At 42.7% G+C, this 26,097-nt stretch overlaps 1 protein-coding gene across 2 annotated transcripts in view; it reads left to right on the forward strand.

The window, feature by feature from the left end:
• The window catches only part of SDK1 (sidekick cell adhesion molecule 1), a 429,398-nt gene that overhangs the window by 322,079 nt on the left and 81,222 nt on the right, over nucleotides 1-26,097 (forward strand). For both annotated transcript variants that reach the window (XM_075436492.1, XM_075436493.1), the window contains exons 20-25: nucleotides 2,023-2,121; nucleotides 7,444-7,635; nucleotides 9,441-9,562; nucleotides 18,464-18,573; nucleotides 20,996-21,146; nucleotides 23,017-23,254. In XM_075436492.1, the coding sequence (XP_075292607.1) occupies nucleotides 2,023-2,121; nucleotides 7,444-7,635; nucleotides 9,441-9,562; nucleotides 18,464-18,573; nucleotides 20,996-21,146; nucleotides 23,017-23,254 (912 nt within the window). The remainder of the gene's footprint in view (nucleotides 1-2,022; nucleotides 2,122-7,443; nucleotides 7,636-9,440; nucleotides 9,563-18,463; nucleotides 18,574-20,995; nucleotides 21,147-23,016; nucleotides 23,255-26,097) is intronic.

A 26,097-nucleotide genomic window follows, 5' to 3' on the forward strand; every position in this document is an offset into this window, starting at 1 on the left:
TAAAAGAAAAGGCATGAAGGAAAGAGAAACACGTGTCAGATCCCTCTGTGTAGTATTAACTTTTTTGCCTATTTTCCTAAGGAAATGAGGCTTTTGACTTCGATGGTTTGTAAATGTGTTCGACTGTCTGCCTTGGGTCCATCTGTCTTTCTCCCTCCAACAACATTTGAACCCCGTGGCTAATTTCAGTGAGTACGGAAGAGTAAGAAGCCAAAGATACGAGACTCCTAAGATTTGGCAAAAATTAATCAGCTGGGAAGAGGAAAGAGACTGTTAATATTTCTGCCGAAGGAAAGGCTGCAGAAATGAGCCTTGAAGACTTTGTGCAAAGGGGGCGAAGCGGCACAGTCAAGGCAGTGGGGGTATCTCAGGGAAATGTTATTTTAAACACAAGAAAATTCCATCCTGAAACATAAAATGAGAGAAATCTAGATGTGTATTTTCTAAAGCATTTAAAACATTTCTTGGTGTGCGCAGCAGGATATTTTTTTTTTTTTGATCCTTCAGAATTGCTTTCCTTGGTTTTCACGGTGACTGAGAAGTGAAGTGCAGGATGGTATAATGCATCTTTGCGGAGAGCTTGTTGGATCTAAGTTGCTTCAGTATTTATGTGGTGGGAGAAAGGATTCGAAAGGGCTGTCTTTCATGTCCTCAGGTGATAATTTTCACTGTAGTTTTCAGGTATAGCAAAGTTAGGCAATCCTTTAGAAAGAAATAGTGCAAACACATCTGTTTGCTGATGAACTGTGGGTCAAATAAAACCTGACGCGCAGTCAGAAGCAATGTGTCCTGGCTTGGAGTAACCCGCACCTGCTCTTCATTATGACATTAAAATTGAGCTGCGACTGCAGGAGCTAATTGGAGTAAGGCTTTGCGAGGCTGCGGTTTGCATGGCTGCGGAGACGTGGTCCCGAATAGCGCGTAATTGCTGTGCTCTTGTTGGGTATTCCAGAGATCGCTGCTGGGTCAGCAGTTCTTTCTGTAATACCTCGACTGCTATATAGGCGCAGAATGGGTTTGGAAATTTTCCTCACTAGGATGGCAGAACTGTGAATGTGGTTGTAACCGACCTACTGGCAAGTTTGTTGTGTTTTTTTTTTTTATCATAGCTGGAGGGGAATGAGAAACTGGACTAAAGCGAGGAGGAAACAAAATTTGAAATTGCAGACGAGAAATTGTCAACTGATGTCAGTAGAGCTGGAGGATACTCGGGCAGGGATCCAATGACAGAAGCACAGTGAATATAAAGTGAACAAAAACTCCTTTTTCCAGTACATCGATTGAAGACAGAGCAGCAGTTGGATCAAAAATCAGTCAGGATGTCTTCCTTGAAGATCAAAATTGAGGGAGGATGGCATATTCTTGACAGTCATTCCATTTTATGCTCTTTCATTGCACACTAGGGAGCTGAAATTTTTAAGAGCTCTTGAGCTACATCATAAAAATCCTTTAAAAGTTTCACACACTTGTATTCATTTTACAGAAGACAGTTGCCGTTACGTTGGGCATTTTTAGAGTTGTTTTGAGAGAATCCATCCAAGCAGTGGCTTGGTGACTCTGTCCTTTCTTTGACCTTGTGGGTGCGGCAGTGCTGGTGGTGTTGCTACAGACCTGAGGCCAGCTAAGCTGCACGCAGCAGCACAGGTAACTGCCGCACGCCATTGAGGAGGGAAAACAGCAAGCGCAATCACTTCCAGGATTGCCGGCTTGATTGTTCTAATTAGATTAGCTCAAGAAGAGAGGCAGACAACAAGTTGCGTGCAGGTCTCCTGCTGCCACTCTCTTTAGTTCTCTGCAGAGTTAGGATGATGACTGGATAAAATAATTTATGTGACGATAGCTAGAGTGCTTCTTAACACCTCGCGTTCTCCCTTCTCCCCTGCAGCTCTCACTGATGTTTCCAGCAGGCTTCCCTTGGCCCTGGCTCAGTGTTTGGTTTCTTCTGCCCTAACCTTGCCACATGAATCGGATCAGGAGTAAGTGGGGTTCTCCTGTTAACAGATTTTCTTTTCTGATTGCCAGAGCCAGGAGCGGTGGGACACCTGAGCTTCACTGAGATTCTGGACACATCTCTGAAGGTCAGCTGGCAAGAACCTGTAGAGAAAAATGGCATCATTACAGGCAAGTATCAGCTGCTATCTCCTTTTTTTTTTATTATTATTATTTTAAGTGTGTGTATCACTGCAGTGAAAAAATGTTTGCGTAATAGAGCATTTAGGGAGAACCGGCTGCTGTGAGCGCTGGTTTCTTGATCCCTCTTTTGGGTAATTGAAATGTCAGCTAGGGCACGTTACAGAAAGTACAGGTCCAGTTACTGGCAGCTCATGATTGTGGTCACTGAAAAGGCAATCTGTTTTAGAAATCAGCTCCCCATGGAGTTTCTAGTCTTGTGGAATCTTCTGTGACCTCCACCTGTCTTACTAAAATTTCTGAAACTTGGTGAGACAGTGTTTGGCCTTTGCCCCAAAGGTGGGGGGTTGCTACATGGAGTTTACAGCTGCAAAATCTGGATTGGCATTGCTGAGATTTGCAATCAAGACCAAGACTGAAATCAGCGGTATCCTTCGTCTGTGATCAAGTGGTCTGGCTGTGGACTGCATGAATGAATTTGCATGTCATTACTTAATTTTGTGTAAACCATCACAAGGGTTCAGAACTCTCTTGTTTCTCTTTGACGAGCTTGCCATTTGACAAGCTGTTTATCTATTTACTGTATGCCAGTGTAGATACAACATCATCAACTTTGTTTTTTTTCATAAAGGAAGCTATAAACAATTGAGGAAAAAGTCTAGTTCTTATCAACAGAGGAAATACTGCTTTCAGATGGGAAACTATGACAGCTGCACAGGGTGGACATTCCATTTAACAAAGGGTTTCGAGGTTTTGAAGTGCAAGAAAGGTCCCAAATTTTAAATTACTGGAGCTAAAAATCATAGTTGGGAAGGGAGAAGATCATTTCACATGGGTGGAAATATTTTTGAGCATTGACATTGAAAAGTTTAATTTTTATGTTTTTTTTAAAAATGTATTGTAATTTGTAAATATTAAATACATTTTAGGAGTTTAAAAAAATCAGACTTTCTGGCCCCTGAACACTGAAATGTTATATCAGTCTAATTTCCTGACTCATTTTAACAGTTCTAATTATTTTGACAGGACTTGCACTTGTCAGTGTTTTCTGTGTGTATTAGTAGCGTGCACCATTTATACATGTGTCTTCCGTGATGTTTATCGTGTATGTGGAGTCCTTATGCACATCTTCATATGCCTTTATACCACAGTAATCTTCCTGAAATATGCATTGATTTAAGTGGTTCAAGAACAGAAACTAATGACTTCTGAAAGCATAGCAGTATTGATTCAGTGAAGATGGCCAAAGCCTTCAAGCCTGAGTGCTTAAATTTAGGTACCTAAATCCAAGTCTAGCTGTCTAAGTAAGATGATGTAATACTCTTCCTTGTTAAGCAGAAGTTAGCGGCGCTATGCTTGGTGTTACAGAATTGCTTGGCTTGAAACAAGCTGCTGCCTCCCAGAGTGGAGCTCCTGAAGGAGTCCAGCAGAGGGCTACGAGGATGAGGAGGGGACTGGAGCATCTCTCCTGCGAGGAGAGGCTGAGGGAGCTGGGCTGGTTTAGCCTGAAGAAGAGAAGGCTGAGAGGGGACCTTAGAAATGCCTACAAAGATCTTAAGGGTGGATGTCAGGAGGATGGGGCCAGACTCTGTTCAGTGGTGCCCAGAGACAGGACAAGGGGCAACGGGCACAAACTGAAGCAGAGGAAGTTCCGTCTGAACACAAGGAAGAATTTCTTCCCTCTGAGGGTGACGGAGCACTGGCCCAGGCTGCCCAGAGGAGCTGTGGAGTCTCCTTCTCTGGAGATATTCCAGACCCACCTGGACGCGGTCCTGTGCAGCGTGCTCTGGGTGACCCTGCAGAGGTCCCTTCCAACCCCTAACATTCTGTGATTCTGTGAGTGGGTTGAAACCCAGTAGAGCACTATGATGGGCTCTGTTACATTTGGGGCAAATTGTTTCAGAAAGAATGAACTCCAGAAGCTCTGTTGGTGATGAAGAAACACCAGTGTAAAAATGCCCAGCAAAGTTTATAAGGAAAAAGAAACATCTTTAATAATGCAAATTGTATTTGGGATGGAAGAGAAGAATAGCAAAATTGTTCATGCCCTGGGTACCTCCGAGGTTTATAGAGGGCTGCTTGGAGAGCTGAGTCCTTAGGGAGGCAATTATTCATCATTTCTGCTCATTGATATCTTTACTGGACCTTGATGTTCGGTGCAGCAGAGCTGGGAGGAGGGGAGCGCGGAGAGTGGCGCCCAGCAGCCAGCTCTGCTCAGGGAAATTGCCCATTATTCTTGCTGTAAATTTCAGTATCTTCCCTGTTCTCTCGGTAAACATTGATTTATGAGGACCTGGATGTAGACGGACAGTTTGTGATTGGGTGTACTGCTCGCTTGTAGAGAATTTACTCCAGATCAACAGAAAATTATTTCTGAAACTCCTCTAGTCATTAGTTTCCGTTAGGCTGCGTTTTGTGGAGAGGGTGTAGTGCCAGAGCATACAGGAAGGCTCCATGGCATCTTTTCTATTCTCACACCTAATCTGGAGGAAACACTCAGCCCAGGCCGGCTGGACTCTGCCGTGCCCATTTCTGGCAGCGATCACGTCTGTACAACAGAGAGCACGTTTTTACCAACCACATGTCCGAAAGTTCTGCCCATCTGTCAGTCATTGTGGCTTAAGTGCTACATGGGGGTCCAGTGGATGTTGTTCCTTTCCTTCAGCATTTTTTCATCTGTTTTTGTTATGCATGGTTGCATTTGGCTTTGTGTCTGCTCGGTATGTATGTGTGTACTTGCTGTTTGCATTTTTCAATATGACTAGAATTTAACTGTACTTTCGGGAGTGAAATATCCAGCAGTAAATGCTGCCTCTCTGCCTTCTCTTCAATTTGCATGTGAACTCCGCATATTTTTCCCAGTGAATGTTTTTTCAGTTAAATAAATACATAGAGACTATGTGCCTAATGGGTGGGAAAGCTGAGTCTCATCCCTGTAGTCACAAGGGAGAAAATATAAAGTGTTCAAAGAATAATCACCAACATTTTATGCATATCCAAAGCTTATCTAGATGGGAGAGAAGATATCTCAATCACTGAGGATTGCCTAGTGCATGGTGGATGAAACTTTCTATTGTTTGTAAGCCACAAATGGATAGGGAGAGCATAAAAAGTCCCCTGCTTATCTTCTGGCTGTTTATCGCTTTGAGCAACCCATTTTGTTTTATTCTGAGGTGATGCTCCTTGATTCCCTCTGCCAGCCCATGTGTAGGGTTCAAAGCAGGCGGAGCAGGGTCGTCCGCAGCTCCCGGCAGACAGATGAGCCATGGCATGGCCCTTGCCCAGCGTCTGCTCCATCCATGGCTGCACACGGACGTTCTGCTGGCCGGGGCCGCGGTGCTCTGTCGGGAAGCGGGGAGAGGCACAATTGCACCTTCCTGGGGCTTGTTCTCATTCTTCCACGTTGCCCTGTCTGGAGCAAATGTAGCACCCACGGCTTTTGAAAGAAGGGGGTACTTGTGATGGTTGTTCTGTTTGCAACTCCTTCGTGCCTCTTCACTGAGCATCAGAGTGGGAAGTCATCCCCCATCTTTCTGTTCACCCTCTATTAATAAAAGCAATAGAGTCCTTAAGTTTTGTCAAATCTTCGTACAGATTGTAATCTTACCTCTGCTACATAAACCCTGATCACTGGCAAACGAGTCTCAAGCATTTCCAGAGAATTTCAAAATGCCACAGGATCTCTGAGATACTGGAATATTACTGACTGAATTTCCATTCAGGCACTGAGTTAAAACTGGTTCCAGATGGGCATTCAGGAGTTTTTCCCCTTCCCCTAGGTAGTGCGTAGTCAGACAAGCGGTTGTGGTGTAGCTGGAATGGTTGAAGTACCACGGCTCGGTATCACGACCCCCTCACCTGAAAAGTAATTAGTGACTATGTGAGTACTCCGAGCCCGTTTTCATGCAAAATTAGGTGAACATGAATCTCTGTCAGTGGTGGCAGCTAGCACCAGAGGAGGGAGAACAGCACTTCTCAAGTTGTTGCAGAAATATTTGTCTCACCACGCTTTTAGTTCATGAGATGATGTTTCCCTGTTGATTAATACCGTAAGGTATTTTGCTACATCAATTTGTATACATTAAACAGCTTATCATGTGGGGTTTTTTTAAGAAGAAAAAAAAGAAAAAAAACCCTCAAGCCCCCCAGCTGGTCTGAATTCCTTATCTTAGATGATGGAAACAAGAACCCTGTAGGGAGTTTCTCTAGGCAGCTTGCCTCATGCGTGGTTCACTCAGTGGGGTTCCTTTCTGTTAGTCCTTTTCACTCACTTCCATTTCACAAGCATTCAAGAGCTAGGTGTATTTTTCCCCCCCCTGAGTCAAATCACAAAGAAAGCTGCAATCAAGCAAACTTTTCAGACACGCTCTCTGGAGACTGGCACAGTAAAGTTCAAATGGGTTCAAGCGAGAACAAAGTGGCACTGGGCAGGAGGAGGACAAGCAGATTTGGAGGTAAAATTGAGCAAATCAGACAGTAGAAAGTTTCAAAAGTTCTTGGAAGGCAAATGGTTATAAAAGTGATAAGAAGGAAAGCCTGGTTATGATAGAAGAATAATATGGAGGTCAGGGTGAGTGCAGTTTTGGACAATGCGTTGGCTACACTATGGTTTTGAAAGAAAGGATAATGATTCACCCTGCTAAAGGATTTCTGCGAGGAACAAGCAGTGGGGAGTAGAGGTTTTTCAGTTCCTAGAAGATTTCCCACAATGTTCCGGCCTGATTGTTATTGTTGGATTTGTACGTATTTCTAGATATACAGCAGTGAAGGTAACTTCAGCCTGGAAAGGGAGTAGCCCTACTAAGCACATACAGATTTTTAATTAGACATTCCAGCTGACGAGAAGATGTTATATCTTCCAGTGCTTCTTCCTATTCACTTCATAGAGTTCACAAAATGAAAGTCCACCCTTCTGCAAGATGGTCCCCAGGTTTCCTAGCCATTTCATAGTAAACGCTGTGTAGTCATAGAAAAGAGGCAGAATGTTGAGAATCCATGTCCTCCCCCAACTGTAATCTGCTGGACAGATGATAGCCCATGGGGTACCTACATCAACTGCTTGTTGGAAATAACAAGATTAGAAAAATACTTGTGTATTTTAGCCAGCATTTGCTTCAGCTTTTTTTTTCTGCTTATAAAAGGTGACCGTAATGGAGTAGAGTAGGACACAAGTCATACCATCACTGACCACAAGCAAATCTTGCAGAAGCAGGAATTTATCAGTCTCTGGGTTACTGTACGACTGTGCTTTAGAAGGGAAACTAGACCCCACCACTGCTACGGCCCCCTGACTGCTGTGTAATTGTTTCTCAGGGTACCAGGTCTCCTGGGAGGTGTACGGCAGGAATGAATCTCGTCTCGCCCGCACGCTGCCCAACACGACACTGGAGTACAAGATCACAGGGCTGTCGTCTCTCACCACCTACACCATCGAGGTGGCAGCTGTGACCGCGAAAGGGAGCGGGTGGGTCACGTCCTCCACCATCTCTTCTGGTGTGCCCCCAGGTTGGTAAAACTCCGTGAAACTAAAATTCAAGTGGGCTGATGCTTCATGTTTGTATGTTCCCAAGATTACAAATTACTTTGGTTCAGTAATAATAAAGTGGGTTTATTTATAATGCATTGGAATTCCTTATTTAAATTTAATTTTTAGAACAGTTGAAAACATTAACATGAACACGCTTACAATTTGAAATTGCCTGAAAGTTGAGGCTGGTTAATAGAAATGCAAAAAAAGTTGTAGGGATGGCAGAAGGAATGGACAAAGTAATACAGTGGATACAATACAGGATCTCTTGACATTTACAAAGCAACGTAAGAATGAAGCATGAATCAATTAAGTGTTGCTTTGGGGGAAAAATAGAGTCTGGATGCTGTTAAAAGGGAAAAGTTTTTCCATTTTTAATTGTATAGTTTGTCACCTAAGAGAGGACTTTCATCTAATGAAATTAAATGCTTATTTACAAGATGAAGGAGTTGTGGCGTGAGAACGGTTTGGGAGGAAGTACTCCTGTGCTGCATCGTCTGAGTGACAGTTCGGGCACCTGTAAATTTAGCCTTTTTTGCATTTTGTTTTTAAAATTCTGCACTCTCCCTCACCCAGTATAGAAAGCAAACTAAAAAGCCAATTCTTACCTCAGACAAGCAGTTTCAGTTAATTTATGGGTTATGCAAGTAGAATTTTCCAGAGTGGAGCAGTTAGTGTACCTCACTGATGGTAATCCAGTTTTTCCCCTTTCTGGTATTTTTGACCTTTTCTGTATGCCTTGAAGTATGCTTGCCTTTCTTTTCCTTAATCACAGGTAATTGTGATAAGCTGTAGACTAGATCAATGCCATGCTCCCTGTTGTTAGCCCGATAACAGCATTATCCTACTTGGTCAGGGTTAGTTTATCGATCATAGTTCCCACAAATGTGAAGTAAGAATCAAGAAATATTGTGTATTCGTGCATACATGAAATATATGCCAAAAATATGCCCATTTTTTGCCTGTTTCATTTGCACATAGTACAACTTTATGAATGATTACTGATTAGAATACTAATTTCCATTACTTATAAATGCAGGTACTATTGGGAATTTATTCTAAACAATCCATATTTAATCTCTTTCCTGGGCTTGCTTTTGTTGATAATTCAGATAATATTAAAAATGTAAATGCCACTGTAAGCTTGACTGATGTGAGGCAAAGATCTGATTGGGGCTGCAGACTTTTACCTGTAGAAGGTCACCCTCTTTATTTGCAACAGAAATTTGAAAAAGTTCATGTGCTTTATTCAGGCATCAGAAATGCCCTCTAAACCCCAGCTGTTATAGGTCAATATAAGAATCACAGAATCTTCCCCATACACTACCCAAAAATATGAGTCTTTTTCTGTTGTTAATATATTAAAATTCTATGTACTTTAAGAAGTGAGTAATAATTATTGTCATTTAATTCTGGAGAAACAGAAATACAGTGGAATCAGGGGACTTGGCAAGTGACTGGCAGACCTAGAGCTGGGCAGCACCTTCCCTCTGAGCCACCAGGCTTTGTCGGTTATGCCACTTCTCTAAAATAGGAGCTGTAATTCTGTAGGGGGGCTCTTTCTTTGCCCATCTGATCTGCAAAAATGAGGTGCATGCTCAGAGCATCAGAAATAGCAATGCTGTATGTAATGCTCTGCCAAAAAGAAAAATCCCACAGCTATTTGCTCTGCTATAATTGTTACCAAGATATTTTATATGCTGAAACATTGAATGTCAACCTATGTTACTGGGCCCTAGACGAAGAGCGTTTCCACCTCTCATTTACATTTCTGTTTCTTCAGAACTTCCAGGTGCTCCATCCAACCTGGTGATTTCCAACATCAGCCCTCGCTCTGCCATGCTGCAGTTCCGGCCAGGGTATGACGGCAAAACCTCCATCTGCAAGTGGATAGTCGAAGGCCAGGTATGTCCCTGACAAAAAGCTCTTAATGAAGTTTCTCAGGGGTTAAGAAGGGTCTAAACAGAGAATTGCTGTTTGGAGTGCAGTTTTTATTTAACTTTGGACCAAAGCTCTTCAGTAAATGGCCTGGCGGTTGTTGTTCAGAGCGTCATGGAAAGGTTGGAATGCGAGGGAGCTTGAGAGGCTTAGCTGAGAAATGTTTGTGCAGTGGCCAGTGAGAAAAGGGTCCTCTGAATGTGTAATGTCTGTTCACAGGAACAGAAGAAAAATATGATACATAATATGTATATGTGAGAATGCGTATCCTTTAAAAAATTCACATGGGTTTTTGTTAAACAGCTTTGCGTATGTTCAGAACACCAGATGCATCATAAGCAACTCATACAGCAGAGCTTATGTCTATCCATTTAGTCAAAAAAGGGCGTGAAACCTGTGTTTGGTTCTGTTAGGTGTATTTTCAAACCAGATGCAAACCTGGAATTATTATCTCATAGAGTCAGAAGTATAGGAAGAATTGCACTGAACAGTAAAGGTACCATTATTGATGAGACTGAGTGTATTTTTCTACCTTATAATGGAATATACTGAGGCTTTCTATCCAGGCCTCTAGATATGAATAGGATGAATTCTCCTCTTCATCAGCTTTAAACAATACCCCTCCTTCTGCTGTCATTATGCCTTGGAGGAGTTATAAATTCCTCATTTGTTCTCCTGACAGATGAGCTTTGCTTCTTCCTTTCCACCCACAGATCTTTATAAATAATATAATCTGGTTTTGAGACCAAATGTTGGACTTCTTAAATCACCGTCACCACTTAGACATGTTGATACAATCACTTCACTTGGTAGTGAGATTGTTGTGAACGAGTTGGTACATTTTGTACCTTTTACATACACATTATTGCGTGTTACGGAATTAAACACTGAAATTCTGTAATATGGTGGTTTGGCACATTCTGAGAAGCATTTTTGTGCTGGAGCACAGAAACACAGAATGTTAGGGGTTGGAAGGGAACTCTGTGGATCATCTAGTCCAACCCCCCTGCCAAAGCAGGGTCACCCAGAGCAGGCTGCACAGGACCGCGTCCAGGTGGGTCTGGAATATCTCCAGAGAAGGAGACTCCACAGCCTCCCTGGGCAGCCTGGGCCAGGGCTCCGTCACCCTCAGAGGGAAGAAGTTCTTACTCGTGTTCAGCTAGAACTTCCTGTGCTTCAGTTTGTGCCCATTGCCCCTTGTCCTGTCTCTGGGCACAACTTGAAAGAGTCTGGCCCCACCCTCCTGACATCCACCCTTAAGATCTTTGTACGCGTTTCTGAGGTCCCCTCTCAGCCTTCTCTTCTTCAGGCTGAACAAGCCCCACTCCCTCAGCTTTTCCTCATAGGAGAGATACTCCAGTCCCCTCCTCCTCCTCGTAGCCCTCCACTGGACTCTCTCCAGTAGCTCCTCATCTTTCTTGAACTGGGGAGCCCAGAACTGGACGCAGTACTGCAGATGGGGCCTCACTAGGGCAGAGTAGAGGGAGAGGAGAACCTCCCTTGACCTGCTGGTCAGTGCACCCCAAGGATCCCATTGGGCTTCTTGGCAACCAGGGCACACTGCTGGCTCATGGTTAACATTGATATTGCACCACATTGATATTGCTTGGAATTTGTTAATTCTGTGTGTTACAGAACACCACCGAAGTGAAATAAATTTGAATGCTTTAAACCTGCAGTAATAATTACCAGGACATTCATCTGCATCCTTGAAGAGCCCTGGGTACAAATAGTGATTGAAGGGTTCTTGGTGTGCCGGGAGGGAAGGGAGGATTCCTCTTGTTCACAAACTCTCATCAACATCTTGTGCGTTGCTAGAAAATCAAGGGGTTAGTGGTTCTGGTAGATCCTGGATCCAGGAACATTTGCTCCATTTGGGGAGGGAGCACAGCAAAAGTCTTTGTGGAATCTGGACAGTTGTTTTCACCACAGCTACACTGCAAGTTTCTTCTGCACCGTACTTCACTGTTTAGCTTTGGCACAACAGGAAATGTTGTGCCAAGTGGACTTAATTGAAAAAAAAAAATCTTGCTCACATGATTAACAAAAGTCTTTTCAGGTATGAAGAGGAATTGGTGACTCCTTAAGGATATGGCAAATCCTGTTTCCAGGATGTCAGCTGCATATAATCCTTTGTTCACAGCCCCTTTCTGCCAGCACTCCACTCAAACTCTCTCTCTCAAAGTGCAATTTCACAGCACCTTTAGCCAATCTAAACCAGAGCTGCCATTATCCTGCTTGTGTTCCCGCTCCTTATCCCCATCACCCTTACCAACACTTTCTTACTCCTGCCTCAGCATGCGCTGATTCTGGCCTGATCATACCCGGAGCTGCTTGATCCAGCCAAGAACTAACGATGGTCAGATGGATCGACACCCCACACAGGCTGTGTGTGCGATCAGAAGAGCCCTGTAGCAAGGGGAGGGGACGCGAACACGGGAGTGGGAGCACAGACAGGGTAGGGATGCCTCCATCCTGACCTGCTCCTGGGCTGCCGTGGACCTGCCCTCTGGACTTCACAGGTTTTTCTGCCGATGTTTTAAAGACACACGAGCTTTCACAAAACAGCTGCCAGTGACACCCCAGTGTTTCCTCATGCCTTTCATGTAGTCAGTTCTAAGCAGTGGTTCGGCGGTGCTGGGGTGCAGATTACTGTTGCGACATATGTGTTTTAGCACAGACAGCCATAATTGTTAGGACTATGTCAGGTTGAAGGGCAGTGGTTATACCCAACCACAGACAGTACTTTCTAAACAGAGACATAGGAAGGATATTTTCCCTGCTGGATCTTCCATTCACTGGCCCATGTACAGCTTTTAATGGCCCTGTTAAGTGTTTCATGCCTTAGTATTAAATTAAAAGCCCCTAAAGGCATTGGTTTGCACACCGTGGTTTTAAAACAGGTGGTATCGAGGAGTGATAGGATCACATTTAACTATAAAACACTAATCTATATGTTCTAGCATACTTTTCAATTCATCAGTTGAATTAGAGAATAAAGATTCTGTCCAGGCAGGTACAGGGCCTACATCTCCATCCCTTCATGAATTTTCTGAACACCAGCCTTTCCGAAAGTTTGCAACAAGGTGCAGAGTAGCTGAAAAAAGCTTATGACTTGGGGAATAATACATTGCGGTTTACGAGGACCTTGTACAGCACGATCTCTCCTGGAAGGAGGAGAACTGGGTCCGTGTCCTCACACAGGTCTGTTCCCTCTGGGCTGCGCCTCTGCTGTCGGTGGGTTCTTGGCAAAGCGTGACCAGCAAAAATGCTGTACGGCCGTGCGCTTCATCTGTGTCCCCCTCTGTTTGTACAGCTGGGTGATGGCTTTGTGTTGGACATCGCTTATATGTAGTCCATCTTCGCTTCCATCTCTACTAGGAATATAACCCTTTACTATGAATGTCCGAGTCCTTGCAGACAGGCTGTTTTATATTCACACACACAAACAAGTTGCCACCAGCGTGGTTTTCTTCTTTGTTCCTTTATGTGGCACAAAGCTTCCTTGATAAGGGCAGGTCTAGAAAACATTCCAAGTATTCCATTTTGGCAAAGTGCCATTTTTGAAGCCTGATAGTTCACAAACAATTTGGATGAAGAACACAGCTGGGAATTCCAGCTGACGTGAAATTTTGTACATCTGGCCTTGGCTTCTGCTTTTTGTGCTGGGGTGTAAATACACGGGAGCCACTGTGGAACTAATTCTCAATTATGTCAACGAACATGAGAGGAGAATCAGGTCTTTAAGTTTTTAGTGTTGGTAGATACTCAACTATCAAGTGTTAAAAAACCCATTTTTATGTTTCTAGTGAAGTTACGTTCTGTACTTCTGAGGGGATTTCATAAAAATCACTAGGCTGTTTCTTTTCCATCTTTCCATCTAGACTCAGAGGACTGGAGGAAACTAGATTTCCAAACAGAGAACTACAAATAACTACCAATGCTATTTAAAAAATATTTGTGACATGGTTTTTCCTCTACAGACAGTATAATCTAAAGAGAAGAGGATATAACGTAATAGAAAGGTTCTGCTGACACTTGTTCAGAAGGACCAGCAATAACTGTCTTGTGGCGTTGACACGCACAGGTAACATGTTCATCCCCAAAGAATTTCAGTAAATCCTTCCAGTCATCCTGGGCTTTCAGGTGCAGTTAAGAGTATATATTGGAGACACTCGTTTTGGCAATCTGCCACCAAGAATGGCGCCGAGTCCCTGCTGTTGTTCACATGGTTTCGTGTTTGCACTCTCTGGCTGCTGCAATCAAATTTCAGCTTATTATTTTTCTCGTGCTGGAATTTTCCAGGGGTTTTGTCAGGACAAGTACATAAATGACATCATCATGGCAATGCCTTGGTAGGTGCTCGGTCCACAGCACCAAACTTCCCAGTGGCTGAGTAGAAAAACTGGGCTAACATCTGCTGAGTTTGGTGTGGTTTTCTGGGCATTAGTGTTATTGTGCAGACAGCAGAAGACCTGTGGAGCAGCTGAAGGCAACTTACGAAGAGGTGTTGCAAGCCATGAAGCCATGAGTATGCGGGCTTTAATATAAAGAGTTTGTGCTTAAAGCCTTGCTGCTGTTTTTAGAGAGTTTTTGTGTGAACATCATGGTGAGCAGTAGCAGAGTTTCAAAGTAGTAAAATATTTAAAGCGTTATCGCTGCACTAGCTTGTAAAGCTGTGAGTTGGGAAAGATGTTGTAACTTTAACCACATATTTATCTGGTTTTGTGGGTGAAGTCAGTGACCCAGAGAGGATTCATCCATTGTACAAGGTGATTCTCTTGGTGTCATTTTTACGTCGGAGCTGGTAAATAAAGTGTCTGAAACTCTGACAATTTTATGCCTTTGCCAATCTTTAAATCAAAAATGGCTGAATCGATTTAAGGATTTTGTGAAGAAAAAAAATGCACCCAGGCTGACATCTTGTGAACCAAATTTCTCCCAAAGCGATTTCAAATGTGTGAGTTATGGACCTCTATAATGAAAACTCTGACATGTCTTGAACTATAGTAGAATGCAGGGTACCTCTCTAATGTACAGAAACACTGTGTTTTCCTTGCCTGCAGTCAGTGCTTTGTAACTGTTCGAAATTTTGGAAGCGTTATTGTCTTATACAAAATATTGCAGCAAATAATTTTTTTTTAATTCAAAATTTTAATTATTTTTTGTTTCTTTTAAGCCACAATTCTGCAAGTTTGCTCATGTAGTGCATTCCATGAGAAAATGTCAAGTCCCTTGATGAAATATGTAACATTTTCCTTATTAGAAATGGAGAAACTTCTGCATAGAGAAGTGATGGGTTCTGACGTCACTTCCAATGTTGTTTTATACTGTCTCATTTCTGTAATAATAGACGGATATGCCCTTTTATTGAATGTAGTGCCTTGGGAACAGCTGAGAGATGGGAATGAATATGTGCTGATCGGTAGGGAGAATCATGTGAAGTGTCTCGGTGGACATAGGTGTGTTGATCGTGGCAGTCGTGGGGATTGTGGCCCTGTTGTATGGAGAGCTGTTGAGATGCAGAGTGCATTTCTTAAGGAGGTTTTATGCGGTAACAGAAAAGCAGTTGGTGTTCTCATCTGCCTCCTAAAACAATGCACACATGAATATGTGCGCGTCTGTCAACAAACATAATCCTTTTCTGAAGTCTGCATACACTGTTATCCGAAAAACAGCTACAAGAAAGAAGCCTCTAAATTAACTTTATTTTATGCAGAGTGACTCATATTGGACTCTCCTGCCCCTCAAAGAACTCTTTTATCCTTTCCATTGCCCATAGTTCTGTTTGCCCCGTGGGAATCCCTTTGTACTCTGATGCTTGAAACTGATACGTTTCTTCTGATCTGACATCAGAGTGCTTCAGCAATAATAATTTCCTTTTTCTTCAAGAGCCTGAAACTTGGAATCTACTATATAGCTGTTGTGGAAGTTAAAAATACAGAAGTGCATCACTAAAGGTTCTCTTCCGAGACTCATTTCTGAGATTATTGCTAAATAAATGAAACTTGTTTTGAAAAACAGTGGCGTAGAATTGCTCGGCCACACAACTCCGAGGTCATGCAGAAGTCCTTGGGCTGTTCACTGAGCCTACCCTACAGCCATTCACCCTGCAGTCCTCTTACTTTGGAAAAACTCCCCACACAAGCAGCACTCTCTTAAAATACACTACTGATTTCAGTAGAAGATGTGACCCTTTGAGTTAGTTTCCCAAACGCTGGCACCAGATCCTGGGAACATTACGTGATATTATTCTAACTAAAGCAAGTTCCCCATCTATTTTTCATAAAATCTTTTGCTGAATCACAGAACTATGCCTGTGGTTGATTTTTTTTCTGTCTCTCGTTCGTTACCTTTTGGCAGAAAATGAGCCTAAAAGCGGTTAACTGGGACTATCTATGTTGCCGTTTGCCCAGGTTCCCCCACCTCCCACTAGAGGTAGTGGTCACCTCTTTACCAGCTGGCTCCTGAGCTTGGGAGCAACCAACACGCCTGGCTTGATTGGCCTCTGCCATTTTCTCATGGGCTGCACCCTTCGTTCCTACCAGGAGGAAAGCATTCTGACCAGAAAGCTGTCTCTTCGGATAGCTTTCGAGGGGCTTGTCGTAGTCCTGGGCACAGAGAAGCGTTGGCTGCTCCTCAATCAGTAAAAGATCCTTAATATTGTCACCTCTGCAGCCAGCTGGTGAATGCCTAGCTGTGGACCAGGCAGGGGGTTTTGGACATCTCTCAAGCTTGAGTCAATGTCAATTTTCACAGCCCTGTGGGCCTCTGGGTCTGAACCATGTGGTCCTTAATGGGTATTAATGACCTGCCTGCTGCTGCAGAACAACTGAAACCTGTGGTCCTTTTTTTTTTTTTTTTCTCCTATGGAAGAAGTATTTTAAAAAGCCCTTACTGTTCTTACAATACAAAAAGACAACGGACTCACTACTGGAGATTATTTGCAGCTCCAAAGCGCTGTGAACTGTTGCTATACAATTACTGCAGCACTTTGAGGTGATGCTGTTAAGAGCAAGGAGTTTTGCAAAAATAAGCGTTTACTATAGACTTTCTACAATATTAATCAAAAACTCTTTTTTTAAAAATTCTTCTCTGTTTCCTTGACTGAAATCAACCCTCTCTTCCTTTCTTTGTTCATGTAGGGTTTTTTTTTTTAATTCTCTTTATCATCTCTTTGGTCTCTGGGTTCAGTTTAGGGCTGTTCTGTTTTACCATGCTTCCTTTAAGTTTCTGCATCCATGGACTTTACTAAAATTTATGGAGCTCAGTTGGGCTGGGAATTTTAAAAGGCCCATAATATTCGCTGACGTCTATTTTATACATTGTTTGGTGTGTGGCAGTGTGCTTGATAACCAGCAAGACTGAAAAGCCCATCAAGACCTGTGCAACCACATCCCCCCATGAAAGCAGTCCTCTGCTAGGAAGATCACAGAATTTTCTTTTCACAGTGCAGTGCAGAACTTATTTCTTTGGCCTAATTTTCTTTGTGTCATTTCTTCATGCACAAACATAAATATGCAGCACATCAAGTCCTGGGTGAGCGAAGAACTAAAACATCTATAAATAAATCAGGCTGCTTCTCCTGAAGGAGGAAGAAAAAAAGTGAATGAAACCTAATTTTCTATTTGAAGTACTTGGGGTATGCTAGATACTTTGGGCTACGTTGTCTGTTGAGTGCTTTGGCAGTGTCTGTGGCTGTAACTAGTATACAGAACTCGTAAGAGATCTGTTTAAAAAAGATTAAAGAAAATAGCTCTTTACACAGTGGGTTGTGAGCTTCTGGAATTTGTTGCCACAGCAGTCTGTGGCAGTAGATAGTGCCAGCAGGGTAAAAAAGGATCTGCGTGGATACTAAGTCTGTGAACAGACACCAAGGGAAATTGCTGCCTACGTACCCTCTGATGGCCTTCAGCCCGTGATTGTGGATACCAGGGCAGGGGGAGGGACTTGGACCCTTTCTGGTAGGGTTGAAACAGCAGGGTAGATGTGCACAGTGCTAGGGCATTGCATCGGGGAGTCTCATCTAAGCTCCCCTGGGCTTCCGCGCCCGTGGATCTCCAAAGGGAAGTGCAGCCATCTACCACCTCTCTCCGTCTCCTGCTGCTGCTGTGACTCTTACACCCACAACCCTGCCTCCTGACGCTGCCATCTTCCAGGGTCCCCGGCCAGGCTCTGGCCTTGCCATCATGCCTTGTTGACTTCCTTTAAAGTCCTGATTCGTCTCCATTTTCTCTCCAGAAAGCTGGATGGAAAGTAGTGCTCTCAATTCGCATCCCCATTTTGCCCCTTCCAACACTGCCGTAGCTGAGGGACTATGTTGAGTAACATGCTGTGATTAATTAATAGAAAGGATTGCACACAGAAAAGTCTGGTCTAAGTGCAGGCCAGCAGATGAGGTTAAAACACTTTTGTTCTTTGACTTTGTTCTTGTTCCTCTGTCTTCATTTCCATGGCATTTTGCCTCCATTGAGACTTACTTAGTATGCATCAGTTCCTGTGAGTTATTATCAAGGCTATTTCTCATTTTGTTATATTACTACTTGATACTTTTGTATTGTGGCAGCAAGATTGAACAGGGTATTAGCGCTCTCACGGTGTTTTTCTGGAATAGATCTTATCAGAGGATCCCAGTGAAGTCCCAGTAGGTACAAGGAAACTTGGCTAACTGGGCTCGGTTGTCGTTTTACAAATAACTAGTGCCTTGTCATATAAAAATTACTTTTAACTGGATAATATGTATTTAAAAGCATTTGTTCTTCCACTGCAGTGATGACATACATTGCAAAAGAGTTTATGTATATAATTCTTTGTAAATATCTGTATATAGTCTGCATTGTATTCCTGCTTAACCTTTCTCATCCACAGGTTGGTGTGCTGGGTGATGAAGAAGAATGGGTGAGTCTTCGTGAGGTGGAGAATGAACCTGATGCTCAGATGCTGGAGGTACCGAACCTTACTCCTTACACTCATTACAGGTAAGAACAGCAGGTAATTAGCTGCAGCATGCAAAAAATGAGTAAGTAGCAGCATGGAACAGTTTTCCTAATCAGAAACAGCTGGCTGTGTTTTATAATCTGAACAAAAGGGAAAAGGTTTGCTGTTGTCATAGTTTATACTTGAAATTACTCGTCTGATATTGTTAATTGTAATTGACATACAATACAGTTTGTAACAGTAAAAAGGAAATCCAAGTGCAGAGTGAAATGCTTTTATGAGTAACTGATGCCCTGTGACTTCCCTCATCTAAAGGGTGCACCAGTGCAACATCGGTCAGTGACAAATCAATTGCAGTTAAACTGGTGCAAACAAGTAATTACATATTTACATCAGTTTAAACATCGCTTTATTGATTTAGCTTAATTTGGTAACATCAGTTAGATGAAACCTTTGTTTATCAGAATTTGCCAAGTTAAGCTTAATAGATATATGCAATGCTTAAACTGATTGAAGTGAATCTACATTATGGGTACACTCCAGTTAAATGAGATTGATTTTTAAATCAATTCAATTCAAGTGATGCGTTGCTTTGGTATAGACAAGATTTGAGAATTTGAGGTACTCAATCCTAATGAGAAATACTTCCATGAAAGAGCTTGCTAATGTAAAGGCTGGTTGCAAGGAGATGTAGGGGCAAGTCTTAAGTCAGCTTACTAGAAACTTGTCCATTTTGCGCTGGCTGAAGGGCCTGTTAGCTGCCCCGTGCGCTATTGTGAGCTAGCAGTAGGTGCAACCAAGTAACGCTCGTATAATTTACACCTAGTTTAATGCTGGTACGCTAATTTTCCAGCCGTAGTCAGAAGCCTAGAAACATAGCGAATTTCTCACAAACTCTCCACAGAAGTGTTTTACGCCTCGTCCTCAAGAGCTAAACATTTTAGTAAAAGCTCTTTGGAAATTTGTGAACTTGAGCAGAGATTTCTGGTGCAGAGGTTTAGGAAAATTCTTTTCAGATTGAGATTTTGCTCCCTTCATAAAGGTGGATCCATAAAGCTGAAAAGGCAGAGGTGAATAGTAAAGTGCAGGTTGTACCAGAGTTCAACATTCAGCATCCATGAGAAAGAAGAAAGACTCGCACGCCTAGCAGGTGTATGGAAAAACGTCTTTGGGATAAAAAATAATGAGGAAGTGTATGAGGAATTTGGGGTGGTTGGTTTTTTTTCTACTGTTCAACTTTGTGGTTTCTTTTGCTGCTGCATCTCATTTCTCTCCTGTATCTGTTGAATTCTAGAGTGATCCCAGTTATGCTGGGATCTTTCACACTTCCAGTTCTCTGATTTTTTTTTTCATCGTAAAGCAGCTCCTTGAATTTTTCCTAGTTTTTTTTTTCTCTTGTGCACGCACAGATACGAGCTTATTTGGTTTTATTTCAGTGTAGAGCAATTTTACAGAATTTTTTGAAACATAGAAGTTTGTTGCCAAATGGATTTGTTGTCCTCTGGTCAGCTTTAGTGATTGCCTACTGAGGAAATACATCATGAGAGCTAATTATCAGGCCCCATCTTTATCGCCCAGCTTCTTTTGTAGATTTTTGTGCCAGTGTCTGAGAGTGAAATCAAGGACAGTATTTGTTTAATGTGTTTCCTTTAATGCATTTTCTAGGGAGATCAGAGCAGATAAAGAAACACTGCTGTGTTGACTAGCTCACCCTTTTCCCAAGCTCAGTCATTAGGTCCAAAAATTAAGTGTTCAGTATAAACAGGTCATGTATTTATGTGCAAGTGCTGGATACCTCTAACTGCTGGTGGCGGGTGAGAGTATCAGAAATGTACAGCACGTCTTAATTATTTTGTGCTTCCTGAAAAAAAGATTTCTCTAAATCTTTTGTGACCCAGTAGGGATTTTTATTGTAGAAGAGATGGTTTCAAGCAGACAGGGTATTTTTTAAAGACGCATATCCATATTAAATAACTTAATCTTTCTTCTGCAGGAACGCTGAAAATGCAGCACAGGGATAAATCAGCTTCTTTCAACCAGTAATTGAGGGGAAATGTTATCGCTAGTGTATTTTTTATATTGACAGGGAATGAGGATATCCAAAGTTTGATATTTTAATACCTTTCTAAATGTATTGTACCAGCATTGCAAGAGAAAATCACTTACCGCTAGCATAAGCTCATCAGGCTTGGTATAATTAACATAAATTTCTCACACAAATACCTAAGTTTCTAATAGACCCCAAGCTAATCTCATTTTCATTTTTTTAATACCTGAGAGGATCTGAAAGCGGTTACCATAAAGCATTCAGCAGCAAACACAAAGGGGACCTGCACGCAACGATCTTTGTGGAACGTTTCGAGAGACCTAATTTGTATTTTTCCATCTTTTTCCTGTTCTGGAAAGAGAGGTACCATTCGCTGAGCTCTTACAGCACGCACCGCGTCTTCCCCCCCACTCCAGGTTCCGGATGCGGCAGGTGAACGTGGTGGGCCCCAGCCCGCTCAGCCAGCCCTCCCGCGTCATCCAGACGTTGCAGGCTCCGCCAGATGTGGCCCCCGGGAGCGTCACCGTGCGCACGGCCAGCGAGACCAGCCTGTGGCTGCGATGGGTGGTGAGCTGGGAGGGGGAGCGGGGTGCTCGGGAATGCTTTCTCCTCGTGTCTGGGATGAGGAGGAACAGCAAAATTATTTCCTTTTTCAGAGTAGTCGGAAATCTGAGACTTACCTTAAGTGCCCTATTAATCACTTAAATTGCCTGCTGCCACTGCTGCTGCCACTTCATCAGGGGAATATATGCCTGTGTGTAAAACCTTGGCTTTTGAGACCCTCCAGTTCCACGCTCTGGGTCAACAAGTGGGACAGGAATGGAACCCTTGAGCCAATTTGCAGTTTCCTAGGGCTCAGCTGTTTGCTTTGTACAGAGCAGTCCCAGAAGGCACACACCGGCCATTGCAGTCATCCCGCGGGTACTGAACAGCTGTGGTTCAAAGGCAGCAAAGTTTGTGCGTTACACTCCCGTAGGAAGATTATATTTATGTGAAAGGGTGTGGAGCTACGTGATAAAACGTGGGAAGAAATGAGAAATTGCTCAGGTGCAGTGATTTATGACATTGATGTGCCCCTTTGACTGTCTCAGTTACCTGCGGAGTTGCCACACTGGGATTTACTTGGCAATTAACCTGCTCCAGAATGGTTTTTCTTCTCCCCTGTTAGGCAGATTTTTCCACTGGGGTTACTGTGGTGTGAAGTTGATGAAGCACAGGTTTCCTTTTGCCCAAATGTTAGCTCTTCCATGCAGAAATTTGTTATGGCTGAAAGTCAAAATTGGGCTAGAAGCAAGAGAGTTTTTCTTTGTTCAGAGAGGAATAATTCCAGTTTCTCAGGGCCGCACTGCACTTAATTCTGAACCTTGAAATACCGAAACAGCAGACTTGAAGGTGTCACCTCAGTATCCGTCGAAAAGCCGTTGCCGTTCATTTGATAGGACCCACATAACTCACTCATGGCTTTACCGTGTGAATAACATGCCCACATCGTTAAACCTTTGCTACTATGTCCAGACCTACATATCTTACATCAAAATTAACTCAAGGTTGTTTTAAGAGACTTTAAAACCTTTCTAAGATTGTGTGTTCTTGCTATGCTACCTGGAAGCCTGATTTTCATGAGTTGAGCTGTATAGGGTTCAGGAGGAGCAACAGCCATAGCTAAAAATGACCTGACACACCTTTATTCATGCTTGGTAACATAAGCATTTGAAAGTGTTTAATCTCTTTTTTTTTCAAGACCTGAAGGTGAATCTGTGTTCCCCTGGGAGCTGGGCATTCCTTCGTTCCTACAGAAAGAGGGGTCACGTTTCTAGCCCTGCTTGCCTGCGGGATACAGTCTTCTAAACTGTGAAATGTTAATGTGTATCAAACTTTCCCAGTGATTCAGAACTGAATCTCAGCCATCCGTGGCATCATGTAGTTAGTTTTAAGGGGGGGAAAAAAACTCAAAACTTCATGAAGTAGGCTAATTATTTCATATTTTAATCTCTGAAATTGCTTGGGGAGTTAGAATACTAGAATAAATCTCTGCTGATAAATGAGCAGGCAGAGAGTCAGTAAAAAAAGTAAAAAATGTATGATAAATGAATTTGTCGCATGCTTCAGCAATTTATCATTCATTTCCATAATTAATCACAAAGCTCTGAAATATATTGTATTCATATCATTTCTGTTGATATGCCCACAGCAAAGGGCATAGTCCTGTGAGCATATCTGTTTGGTTCAATATTAAGGTAAAAAGGAAAAGAAAATTTCAAGCAACTCAGAAATTTAGAGATTGTGAAACATAAATAAACCCCAAAATCATCCTCTCGATCTTTTTTGCCTTCCTGTGGCCTGATATGAGTTTGGGCAGCCTGGGTATATAGTTTGGAAAGCCCTGGCAATGTGTTCCATGTAGGAATATTGTGCTTTTCTTTATGTCGTTTGCCAGCCGCTCCCTGACACGCAGTATAATGGCAATCCAGAGTCAGTGGGATACAGGATAAAGTTCTGGCGTGTGGATCTGCAGTCTCCCACTTTGGTGAAGGTTGTTAATGACCGATTGGAAAGAGAGTACACGGTTGAAGATCTGGAGGAGTGGACAGAGTATGAACTGCAGATCCAGGCTTTCAATGCCATCGGGGCAGGACCATGGAGCGAAGTAGTGAGAGGTCGTACACGGGAGTCCGGTAAGTCAAAGCACCGTGCTTGCTGTGAAGGACACATCTGAGAACTTCAGCATTTTCTGCCCTTTTGTTCAGCTTTTTTTTTTTTTTTTTGCTTGTTGATCCATTAAATCTAAAATGAAAGAGAAAAACACGATCTTAAGATGCAGTGAAGGCAAAAAGCCATATAGACATTTGACAGAGTTATTTATTGCATTCCTACCCTGCTCTCGCGCATAAACCTGCAGGTTAGTTACTGAAAGCAAACAAACCAACCTCTCCCCATTCCTGCCCCGGTTTGGCAGCAGTGCGGACATCACGACGAGCAGCTTGCATACAGCTGGTGTGCATGCGCATACCCTGCACAGGTCTCCCATGCTTTCTCTCCCTCCTTGGTACCCCACTGCTCCCCATTCTCCCCCTTTCCCTCTCTGCTTCTAGACTGGGGCATATTTGCTCACAGTCATGGTTATCTGAAACTTTATTTCAAGCCCCAAATATTTTTAAAAAGGCACAAGTTGTTTTGGAGAGCTGATTACCTGTAGAGAAATAAAATAAGTGTCTGAGCTTTTGATGGCACTTGTTCAAAACTGCCTTCTAAAATTGTGTGGACGAGGCTATATAGATATAACCTGCGTATAGACATAACCTGCATAAAGACCTAGAGCACGAGTACTGCGTTGTCTGGCAGCATCATCCGCAGTAACGTGGAGACTTCAAACATCAGAAGCAAACTCTCAATCTCACGCAGCAGTAAATTATTGTTAGCTTAGCAGCAACAGTAAAGGCAGATTGACAGCAACTTGGAAAGCTGCTCTCTAGCTGTTAAATTCCACCAAACCTATTTCCAAACCTCCCCTACATGCACCTGGTAAATTAAAATTTGTATTGCAAGTGAATAACAAAATGGATGACATATATAGTTTAAGAGTTTAACAATAAAAGCTCTTTGTGACACGTGTTTATGCAAGCTTGAACATTGATGTTTTTTTGTTTGTTCTTTTTTCCTATTTTTCTTCATTAAAACTGTTTCAGAATGTAGTTCTACGCATACCCTACACTTACAGACACACGTATGCGTGTCTGCGCTCTGTACCACATGGCGTTACTTGGTGTGAAGCGTGAACATGCTGTAAGCAGCAGGTTTCGGTCTGCTGGTTCAGATAACTGACCTTTGAACTAGCTGAGGAGCAGGCTGAACCAAGGCATCCCGCTCCATAAACTGTTGCGTTTTGGGAAGTGGTAATTGGAACGCTATTGCCAGAGGTATTATAAACAAGGCGTGCTTGTGCTGGATTTAGAGCTAGCATGACCCAGACAAAGTAGTTTTGAAGTGTTCTGTATCATAATAAGAAGATACCGCATTCTCCACTTTCCACTGCTCTTCAAACACTTCTTTTGAAATGTAGTAAATACTAAGATTAAGTGATTTCATAAAACCTTAGGATGATAGTGCTCTTGCTCAGCATCTCAGGATCAGAGGTTACGTGTGTATTTGGCATTTTCTCTTGCAGTATTAAAAGAAGGTTGACTTGAAACTGATTGTAGGAGGCACACAGAAACCAGGATCAAAATAACACAAAGCTGTGATCTAGGCCAGAAGGACTCATTTGGTTTTTTTCCTGTGTTTTCTTTGATACTAACATCTGATTTCTTGAATAGAGCAAGTCAGGGCTCAGAGTTTTGGCTGTGTCTTCTTAGATTTAGAATACACAAGAAGCACTGGCATAGCAGCAAGCTGTGTGAGAGAACTTTGGGGAGTCTGCAGTTAACCTGTATGCAGAGTCAAACGGGGTTAAAATGCAAATAAAAGATCTAAAGCCAGAGAGAGAGGCCAGAGCATTTTTAAGTCTGTTTTCTGAACTATAAGAAAAATTCTGTTGATCACGTATGTTTTCATAGTACTTTAAAAGCAGGTGGCCAAAATATTTTGTTTTCCCTTTTGTAGATACAGAGTCCTAGGGAAGCTGGGTTTGCCTGGTGCTGCAGATTGCAGACATCCCTCGCAGCTGGCCAGCAGTGCCGTGGCCAAGACGCGGTGGTTCGATGGCAGAACTCACGGGTCTGTGTGTTACACCACCCCTGGAGCCGAGGAAGTTAAAGCCTGGGCGCTAAATCAGCTCGTGGTGTCTAATGGCAATGCAGCCACTGGAGTCCAAAATCACTATTAAAAATAAATCTCTGCTTGAACATTTCGGTGTATTCTAGGGTGTGCGATGATATCACTAATAGCTGAGCACACATGCTAACAGTAAAGGAGCATGTCGTTATGGGTACTCTCCAGTTTCTCAGCTCTTAAATATAAAACATCTCGAAACCAAAGAAACTATGGTGGAATAAATAATGCTGTGGGGTTTGGTGGCCCAGGCTTAGAAAACAGTTGGGAAACCCTAAAATGAACATCTGGGATGAGGTTTCAAGCAACTGAGGATAGAGGTGGGTGAATTATGATTTTTTTTAAAAAGGACAGGTTTTATCAATCTAAAAATATCTTTATAATGTTAGAAATTAAATAACTCATTAAATTTTACAGTGTAAAGTAGCTACAGAGTAACGAGCTCAGTTTCCACTCAATAAATTGAAGATGATAGTAGGTACGGTATAGAGAAGGCATGAAGATGCGAGGACCTCTAATGTATTAGAACAACCTTGGCAGGGCTGCTTGCTTTGAAATATAAACCCTCTTATTTTCAAACAATTCATCTCGAATACAGCTAACCCGCTGCCTTCATATTTTTTTGGGCTCCTAATATCCAGCTACATGAATGTGTATACTTGTCTTACAAAATCAGCAACTCCACAAGCATTGTCACATATCTGTGGCAAGGATCAATCTCCCGATGTCTCAGAGGCTGACCTTCATAAAG

The sequence above is a fragment of the Opisthocomus hoazin genome, chromosome 15 (genome assembly GCF_030867145.1).
Source record: "Opisthocomus hoazin isolate bOpiHoa1 chromosome 15, bOpiHoa1.hap1, whole genome shotgun sequence".
Lineage (NCBI taxonomy): Eukaryota > Metazoa > Chordata > Aves > Opisthocomiformes > Opisthocomidae > Opisthocomus > Opisthocomus hoazin.